This window comes from Anneissia japonica, unplaced genomic scaffold (assembly GCF_011630105.1).
Source record: "Anneissia japonica isolate Jap-2015-1 unplaced genomic scaffold, ASM1163010v1 scaffold284709_len978187_cov192, whole genome shotgun sequence".
Taxonomy (NCBI): domain Eukaryota; kingdom Metazoa; phylum Echinodermata; class Crinoidea; order Comatulida; family Comatulidae; genus Anneissia; species Anneissia japonica.
This window is the reverse complement of record NW_022757342.1, coordinates 109492-119766: the sequence shown is the minus strand read 5'-3', so window position 1 is coordinate 119766 and position 10275 is coordinate 109492. Positions and strand designations below refer to the sequence as shown.

At 32.4% G+C, this 10275-nt stretch overlaps 1 protein-coding gene across 1 annotated transcript; it reads right to left on the bottom strand.

Annotated features, from left to right (window-relative positions):
* Position 1: 1 nt before the first annotated feature.
* On the bottom strand, positions 2–8551 carry LOC117124662 (tRNA (guanine(10)-N2)-methyltransferase homolog). Its single transcript, XM_033270974.1, has 11 exons — positions 8417–8551; positions 7033–7098; positions 5048–5296; positions 4646–4783; positions 3876–4032; positions 3486–3599; positions 2513–2644; positions 1979–2048; positions 1326–1457; positions 1043–1163; positions 2–623 (listed from the first exon to the last, which is right to left on the bottom strand). The coding sequence occupies exons 1-11, from the start codon at positions 8525–8527 to the stop codon at positions 474–476; spliced, it is 1440 nt and encodes a 479-aa protein (XP_033126865.1). The 5' UTR covers positions 8528–8551; the 3' UTR covers positions 2–473.
* Positions 8552–10275: the final 1724 nt, after the last annotated feature.

The following is a 10275-nucleotide window of genomic DNA, read 5'->3' as shown; positions in this document are numbered from 1 at the left end:
ATTACAATTTTGTTTTATATTTATTCAAATATACATGTGGAAAATATTATATATAAAGTTATTTTTACAGCAATGGTCAATTTATATCCATCCAGAAACAATTATCTTTTTAGCACAAGTAAAATATTCTCAACATTTATGTGCTATATAAAATTGGTACAGTACTTTCATTAAAAATTAATTTTATTACGAACAGTAAGAATATTAGAATCATAAAAGTGTTCCCTTTCTGAATTTGGTGTTAGAGCAGTTCTGCGGCACAGTGGTGGCTCCAGAAATTTGCTGGGGCCAACTGGATCCTCGATGAGGATCCTGGAGTAAAGATTTTTTATGGTTTAGTATGGCCAAAAATTGTGCTCTTAGACCACAATATTAGGAATTGGAAATCAAAATAACGTTTTGGATAGGCACACATCAGATAGTCTAACATTGTCTAACAGACTCTGCTATTGGTTACATTGACTCATAATTGTTCATGATTCACTGACTGTTGACCTTCCTTGATTCATCTTTTTCTCCAACTTTCGTTTCTGTTTCTCTTCAGGTGTGATTAATACTTTACTACGAATTGCATTGTGGCTTTGATAAAGATCCTCAGTCATCTCTGCTCCGTCTGTGCACTCCTATAAAAGAACAAGAACAATCCAATCAGAAACAGGGCTGGAAATACACACACGTCTAACAAGTTGTCCCACAAATGCATGTTTTAACACCTGTCGTTTTTCTTGTTTATTGAAGATGCTAGGCATAGCTGAAAGGTTCATCGTCTTCATTTATCTGTATAATTTTCATAATTATTTTAATTACTAATTTACAAGAATCATTGTTATTAGTCGCTTTCCTACTGTTGATGTTCCTGTAGTCATTGCTTGCCTATAATATTTAATGTTTTCTACGAACAATTATTTGGTTTTAATCATTGTTATTGGTCGCCTCCTTACTGAGGATTTTAGCTTATGCTCGCTGTTGGCAAACTAACCAGTGTTTATCTAGTAAAGGTATAATATTATATCTATTTTCTTATTAATTCTACTTAACTTACATGAACATGTCTGGTTTTAATCATTGTTATCAGCCGCCTCCCAACCGTTGATGTTAGCGGTTGCTCGCTGTTGGCAACTATAGACAAACATGGATGCCTTGGTACATGATCATCGGTGTACCTTTAAAATGAAGCTTAGAATCAAAATATATTTCCAAGTATATTACAGTAAAATGAAGAAAGAAATATAGAACCGAACCAACAACCTTTAGAGTACTATTCCGAAACTCTGCTACTCAAACTATTCATCTTAAATAGAGTGCTTTTTAGGTTGTTTACTTACTGGGGTCTATGAGTTGGTAACCAGTAAACTAGACGACCATTCAAGCAGAGATATTGAGCAGAAAAATTCAGAAGATCCATAAATATGTCTGCTAGGCAGTAGCTTCGAGATGATGGAATGTGACCTTGAAGGCTACAAATTAAAAATTCAATACATAATGATATCCATTTTTTATTCTAGACTTCAATGCCACAAACATAACAAAATCATAAAAAGGAAATCAATGCATTTACATGTACTGTACATGTAAAATGTATGGATGTATTTATTTAGTATTATTTATATATGATTCCGAACTGCTTCTTTTGATTTGTTTACTTGTTCTTGTTGGGTTGGGCATTGATCATGACAGCCTGTGGATTGTGAGTTGCATTTTGTATCTGTGAAGAAAGGCGCTTTATAAATAACCAGATTGGATTGGATTAGTATGTCAGTGAACATATCTAGTTTAATAATATGAATCTACAATGCTGTTCCTTAGCCAATCACAGGATTGGGAGCTCACTTTGTCACATTTTTCAGGTATTAAAGGTGATTGAAAACCTAAAATTAATTATACACTACACAGTGAAAATATCATATGAAATATAAAGTTATTCAAAACATATTGAAATCTTATGCTTATTCAATGCAGGAAAATGTCATTCACTTACTGTTCTTCCTCTAGTTTCTTTTCCTTCTTTGAACCAATTTTTCTCGTTGATTCCCTTATTCCGTACGGAGCTGAAAGCAAGAATATCTCAATTTAAAATGATCATTATCATTATTCATTTTATTATTAAAGGAACTCTGTCAATTATATAAATTAAATGACATTACATAACTATATATATATATATAGCCTTTATATAAAGGCAATATGAATTAATTGATGGTGGAAGCAGTTTGGCACAGTAACAATGGTTTGTTTTCCCAACCTCAATGTCGGGGTTTCAATCCTTTGCTGTACATTTCGCTTGTGTCCTTGAGCAAGGCACTAAATTTACATTGCTTCAGTCTACCCAGCTGTATCAATGGGTACCAGCAAATTGCTGGGAGTAATCTGTGGTGAACCAGCATCACACCCTGGGGAAGCATCACACTCTCATCTGCTTCATGCTATTGAAACTGGGGATAAGCTTCAGCCCTACGAGCCCCATGTCTGGGCAAATGATTTACTTTTTACTTAGTAAGATAAGGCTACCTACGATCTGTAACTATAGCATCAAACATTGGTTGCTCCCTCCAAACATTACATGAGAAATCTGCCAGTAGGACATCAATATATAAATGTTCCAATCCATACTGACGTAGATTTGCTCGTATATTTTCGTCTTTTCCTGTAGAAGAAGAAAAGACTAAAAATTATATATCATGAAATATATGACAGAAATTAAACTAAAATATTTACTAAAATCATTTATAGTGTTTCATAGAGTGAATATGTAAAAAAAAATAATATAATGCATAAAACTGGCACATATGACAGTCATAAAATTGATGTACAGTATATGAGTTTGACAAATATAATTGAAAAATTAATTGACAATTCATTTACATATAATGTACATAAAATTAGCACACAGGATATTAACACAGTAGAATTGACACATAAAATCGACAGTATGATGTGGATCATATTGTCAATTATTATTATTATTATTAATATTAATAATTTTTAAGTGTTATGATAAAGCAAAATAAAATTGTTTAATTGTGTATGTAATATCACCACAAATGGTACAGTCGCGGATCCAAGGGGAGCCCACCTAGCCCGGGGGACCCCTTTTGAGAGTCAAAAAAAAAAAAAAGGAAAAAGAAAAAAAAATAAAAAATTGATTGCCCAAAAGGCCTCAGAGGTTATTTTCGGGCGTCTAGAACAGAGAAATTTTGTGGGAGGCTGCCCCAGGACCCCCTAGAGTATTATTATCTTGATCGGCCCCACTTTTGGCCCCCACTTTCGGACATCTCTAGATCCGCCACTGCAGTATGCATAAAAACTTAAGTTAGAGCAGTGGAGCAGAACAATCAAGTTTGTTCCTAAATGGAAGGAGGATTAGGATCTGGATCAATAATTGACAAAGCCTCAAATGAGACTTTTAAAATTTAGATATCTTTTTGTATGGTAACCAAAATGACCAAAGAACCAGACATAACTAAAGCGAAAGCAAAAATTCTGACCTCTATATAATTGATTTTTTCTACTTGATTTACCGCAGCCGTGTATTGTTTCATAGTTGATGTCAGCACCCATCACATATGCCCCAAAGTGGGCACAACTTATAAGAAGGCTTCCTAGTTAAAAAAAAAAAAAAAACCAAGACAAACATAGAAAATTTGTATAGAAAATGTTTGTTTAATGACAAAATGCAGCTGCACTCCTTTACTTTCATAGCATAACACAACTTATCACCACTATTATGTAAGCAGCAAATTTAAGTTTGGCGATCACATATTGCATTAGATGGCATGATTCATAAAGACTCCAACAAGACAAACATCATATGACAAAAACAATGATCCACTTTATTATTACTTTAATTTCACTGAGGACCATTATTTTTCCCTTACCTGTGCCAACAAATGGGTCAAAAACAAAACTATTTGGAGTGATTCTAGCCTGATTGGCCATAATAAAGGATAACCCTGCGTCCATACTTGTATTTCCTATAAAATGCCTTTTCTTCACTGAATATTTATCGGCTAGTTTCCGTTGGCCGTCAGTAATCTTTAACAAATATAAAAATATCTCATTGAATACTATTCTGGTTAAGATATACATTACTTATTGTTATGAAAAGCATCCAGAAACAAGGCTCACAACACTATGATGTGAGTTACAATTGAAACAACTTCAAACTTTAGAAGAAGCGAAGTAAATATCTATGGGAGAAACATTGCAGGGACTGGGTGGTGTGGTGGGGAAACAACTGTGAACTGACTGGAGGTATCCACTGATATATACATGATGACTTACAGATTATACTCTCACACTATTAAAAGAAAAAATAAAAATAGATGAGCCGTACTAGTCTGATGTAATAGAAAATAAAACTAAAAAAAAATTTTAGTACTTTAAAGCCTAGTTTATTTGACAGTACACTAGCTTTCGTGCACACAGGGCACTTTTTCAGGTTTATTATTAAAAGGCTACAATAGTTATGTTCAAAGTATAACATAATACAATACTAAACACGAGTCTCAATATTGGTGATGTTGTTTGGGCATTGTTGTTGTGATGTTGTTTTAGGAATGTTATTGTAATCTTGTTTTAACATTATTATTGTGATTTTTTTTTTTAAGTGTTGCTGTGGTTTAAAGTTAGTAATTAGTAAACCTACCCATCTTCCAAAGTATACATTGTACGGCTCTTCTGGAGCACTGTTGGGATTGATGCCGTAATCCTCATACAAAAAAAATAAGTTGTCAGGATTTGATAAATTGGCTCGCCCCTTGAAGTCTAAATGTTGTAATACCTCCTGTAGAAAAAAAAAACTCAATTAAATCAGATTTATTTTATACATTTAAATAATTTTCATTGTGCAGTAATATTAATTAAATAATATAAATTTAAACATTGTTGCTTTACTATCATGGTTTAACAGTTCATCGGTTATACAATACTTATACAGCATATTTAAAATGTGTTTTATATAAGAAAATGCTCCTGCCAGAATCACATTCCAACATATTCTCATGCAAATAGTATGGAATTTTGATTGTATCGTAAATAAGTAACACACCTGAATTATTGATATCTTTTTTTCACCTGTATGTGTTTTCCCAAATGTATGAACCCTGAGGCAAAAGCTCTGATCTTCACCACTGAATAATGAAGACCGGTCCTTCGGATATTCACGTAGTTTACTATACACTTCCTGCCTGGAATTGCCTCTTGCCCAAAGTTCAATAACTGACTTTGTTAGAATGCATCGTCCCATAATTAGTAGTGCACTTTCGTCTGATGGTAGACGGACAACCAAAAATGGTGACTAAAACAAAAAAAAAAGACAACATAGTATTTAATAACATCGTTATTTACTACACTCTGTAGTGAGCTAAAACCTTCAATATTTAAATTCAATAATAATTGTGTACCTCAGCCTAATGGACCAATTGGCTTTCAGAGGATAGGTAGATAAGATACTTTATTTTAATTATAATAAATTATTATCTTTCAATTAAAAAATTAGAACAAGAGAATATTTTCCTTCGCAATTTTAGTAATTAACAACATGTAAATAAGTGAAAATTGTTTTGATCATGATGATGCCATATTACACCAAAATATGGGCATATCTCATTTAATTTTCCACATAAAATTTGATAGTATGGGTAGAGCTTATTTGAAGCTGATAACATATTTTATTTTATTTTTTTAATGATTTAACTGATATTTTAAAAAGGCTTTTAAAGATTTTATGACAGATTTGACAGGTACAGATTTCTTAGGAACTTTATTCAAAGTGGGTCGAGACTTTTTTTACACCTTGTTTAACAAACCCGCCAACTGCAAATATTGATGATTTCGAAAAAAAAAAAAAAAATCTTATTTTATGCAAATTAGCGCACTTGCCGCCATGAAGAAGTGGAAATTTCAGAAAAAAAATAAAAGTTTTTCTTTATTTTTATTACACCCTCCACTGCCTTGAAATTTCCAAAGGTACAGTAAGATATGTATATTTCTTCCTAATTATATAAATTTGAAGCATTTAACCATCCTATTTTACATTCACCAATAAAATTTTATTTTTATTTTCTCCTCCGTCTGGATGTTTTTGGCAAAACTATTTGCTAAATAAAAAAACAATTTTATTTTTATTTTTATTCTTCCCTTCTCCGATGATCTTTAAAATATAAGTATGCAAAACAAGGAATAAAAAAAGTCTTGCCTGGACAATAACGCACTTGTTTGTGGCAATAGGGTTATATGAGGCATGTCGTGGCAAAATGGTTAAGTTGTCGTACAGGCCAGTATTGAGTAAATGAGCTATAAAATATGGGAGCTCAAAAAATTGCCTAAAAATCAATTTTTTTTTCACTATAGATCAACAGTTTAATGTCTTATTAATCATCTCCCAAAGTATTAGTGCTGGACAAACAAACAACAAAAATAATAAAAATCAACAAATCGTTTATTTAATGTTATTTAGATAGTTAATTCTATTAAACAATGTATGCACAAATAACTTTTGAAGGCAATTACTCAAAATCATGTTTATCTTGACTCTAAGAGTGCTGTACTTTCACTTTCCAATAACTTAGGCTTGAAATGTCCAATTTCAATGAATGACCCCTCATTTTAAAGATCACATAATCAGGTATCTGAAAATACCAATAACTTGAATTTCAATTTTTGCTACAACTTAGCCATTTTGCCACAACCTGCCTCATATAACTTCTTTTGCCATATCAATGCAGCATCAAAAATGTTTGTAACATTTTGATGAAATAAATACAATTTTTAAAATATCCTCAATCTGAGACAACAATATCTAGACTTAAGTTTAAGGTCTGGGTCAAGGCAGCTCCACTAATCACCACCTCAGATTTACTTATTAAATGTTGTTGGAAAAATATCCATGGCCAATAAAAAAAAATCACAGAACTTATGACAAATGATGATGTCGTCATGAATAAAGCATCAAATTATTGTCTGTAAAATACTTGTTTAAATGTTTTTATTGTATTAGATCAGCTGGGTAAAAGAGTTCTGAAATAGACCTACCTTATTATCATAGTTCTCCACCAATTCCATTTTGATCCCATGGATGGCTACAAGTGACTGCAGCTCCTAAAATAGTAAAATAAAAGTAGTAATTTTCACATATCAATTTTTTCACAAATTTTGAAATTTACTGTATACTGTAGCACACTATGTATAGGCATACATAGGAATTAACTACGGATCAACCTACTGAATGGTTACACCAGAATACAGATTGATGTCGAATATTAAATCTTTTCTTAAGTGGGTTGAATCAGGGAGCTGTAAACAACACACACTCAACAGTATAAATAAGCCAGTCCTACCCTTGTCCATTACACTTGCCATGTATTACTTGTTTCATGACATAAATAGCCAAAGCACAGATGGGAACTCGTTTCAAACAAACATACTCAAATCATTTATTTCCACAAAAAAACAAATGTACTAAATTGAAAATGCAAATAAAAATTGAAAGATAAATAGACTACATAAATAAACTTGTAAATAAAAGTGGAAAAAGAGGCACCAAAAGGAAGCATGCTTTCAAGCGGTTGCCCCTCATTTATGAAAGTAATACAGTAATAATTGATTTATCTATGTAACTAAAAGTAAAAATAAAAATCAATATAAAAAATTATAACGATATAAACTATATGTTAACAACATTAAAAATGAATTAAGTACTATTAAAGAAGGTACAATTTTCAATCAGTTAGACACTCTTTAGCATTTATTTCATATTCATCTAATAAGCTCATTTAAGTTTCCTGATACCATCATACTGTTTCTAGGTCCTATCCCTCTTCCTGATATATGATTCCATATTTTTTTGGTCCATATATAGTCAGTACCCCTTTGTTCCAAATTTGTATTTTTCTTCAGGATACGTATACTCGTATCATATATGGGAACACAGTCATGTTTAAAAAAGCGTATTAAAAGTTAATGGCAACTGATTTTTCTCATAGCCCCCCCCCCCCCAAGGCCTACAGTATTTGTACATAAAATCGGAAATACATTTTTGTATAATTAAATTTTAATGGTATTAAGTTGACTCTAAAAGACTAAGTCTTGTCTAAGAGATTATGTTTTATTTTAAAATTAAAAGTGGCAAAGACAGATGATGATGTGTTTTCAAATAATTCTTAAAGCTTCTTTTCTGTAGTATATGGACACAGTTCATCAAACCAGGCCCAATAAGCGGGCCTAGCCAAAGCCTAGCCCCCCCCCCCTGCCCTCTGGTGGTGTACTACTACCTACTAGGCTATACTATACTATAGCCGCTATAGGCCTAGCGTAGCCTACTGTTTACTCTAGCTTTTTTAGGTTAGGCCTTTCTGGCTAGGCAATTCCTTGTGATCATCATAAAACTTTTCTCTCATCCACTAGACAATGCACTAACCGGAACTCGGAATTCCACATGATCTTGAGCAAATAAAAACATATATTCTCTCATTATTGAAGGAGTCTTTCCCATCAACTTCAAAACATTTGTGGCACTGCGCGCAGCCATGTTTAATTTGTTGTTCTCTACAGTCCAGTCGCTATTACCGTACTAATGTCTAAATCCAGACCTTTATACATGTAATTGATCATTCAAACAAAAATATGCGAGTTATAAACGTCATATAAGTTTTAATAATACCAATGATTTACATTGATTTTAATATAAGACACTTAATTTAATATTTTCATGTTTTTATATTTATGTAACAGATCTTTAAAAATCACTTCTAGACAGTCTTTATCTGAAATTGTGGAAACTGTTATGTAGGGTTGTTTATTAATTATCAAATTATATGTTTTTCTAGAAAAAAAAAGTTTTTTTAATGTTTTCTATGCTTAGGTAGGTTACTGTAATTGTAGTGACAAATTTTTGTGTTTTGATTTTAGTGCAATGCAGGTGACAAATCCTTTTACAGCGTTGGATTGATCCTTACTGACCATTTCTCTTTTTGTGTTTTTGAGTGTAGGTCTAAATGCGACCACGTTGGTGAAACGGAGTCAATTTGTTTTCCTACCTTCTGGGAATATAGCGGAAAATGGTTTATTATTCTTGAACATTAATTTTTTGTATTGTTTTATTGTTATATGCAGTAATGTATGCAGCACTGGATGGTATATGCTGGTGCCTATAGGTCTTCATGGTGTTGTTGTATAGCCATACGAATTTGTATTTATAATTGTGATATCGTTTTCTTATTCCCATTTTTAAGCTTTTTTTTGGGCAAAATTCTAATTTTAATATTCATTTAAATTTACTTCTGTATCGTTCAAATAGTACACTAAAAGCAGTTTTAATACAATCTGTTTGCAATTGTCTTTCTAATACTTTCTTGTAATTTACTTTCATTCACCCATAGGCCTAGGCTGGAAGCAAATTGTATTTAAGAAAGTATAATACATACTCCAAGTATTGAAATACACGCCATCGTGTTGGGATTCAATATTTCGACATTAATTATGTTCATCATCAGGAATGTCATTCCTGATGATGACATAATTAATGTCGAAATATTGAATCATTCCTGAGATTAATCAGTGGACCTTTCGGAAATTGTATTTAATATATTAGAATGGTGCAGTGTACAGTATAACTGTAAATAAAGTTCATATTGAAAGCAAATGTAGTAAACTCCAGTGGCGGCTCTAGGATATCATTACACATCTAGATGTGTATAAGAGACAGGGACTAAGGTGTCCGACTGGGGGTGGGGCTAAGTATTTATGGGTGTAACTATAACGCGCAACGTTATCTGAGGGACGAAGGCCGGAGTGGGTGTGGGAGGGTGTCCCCCTCCTCCCAAAATGAGATTTAAAAAAAAAAATTGTACTTCTAAATAGCCGGAAATTGATGGGATTGGAAAACTAAAAGGGCGTCGTTTGTTTACGATTCTAACATCGAGCGTACTGGGCTCGGGTTACTCTTTGCAACACTATACACTACAGACGAATGGCAAATGATATTGCATATTACTGTATATGCAATTCGTAAATCATAGTTTATTAGTTTAAAAATCTTGATCCGTGAGTTTTTGTTCATCCGTAGTAAAACTGGTAAATGATAAATTATCCGTGAGTCTCACGGTCAATCCGTATAAGTTAGCAATGTAAGTGCATTGCAAGTTTGCTTCATTGTTATTAAATTTCTTTCTTTGGTAAATTGCTGCTGGTCAGTTTAAGGATAGTTTATTTTTTTCTCATTTTCATATTTAAGTGATTTGAGATGACTTTTAATTGTGTAAGATGCTATACAAGTCC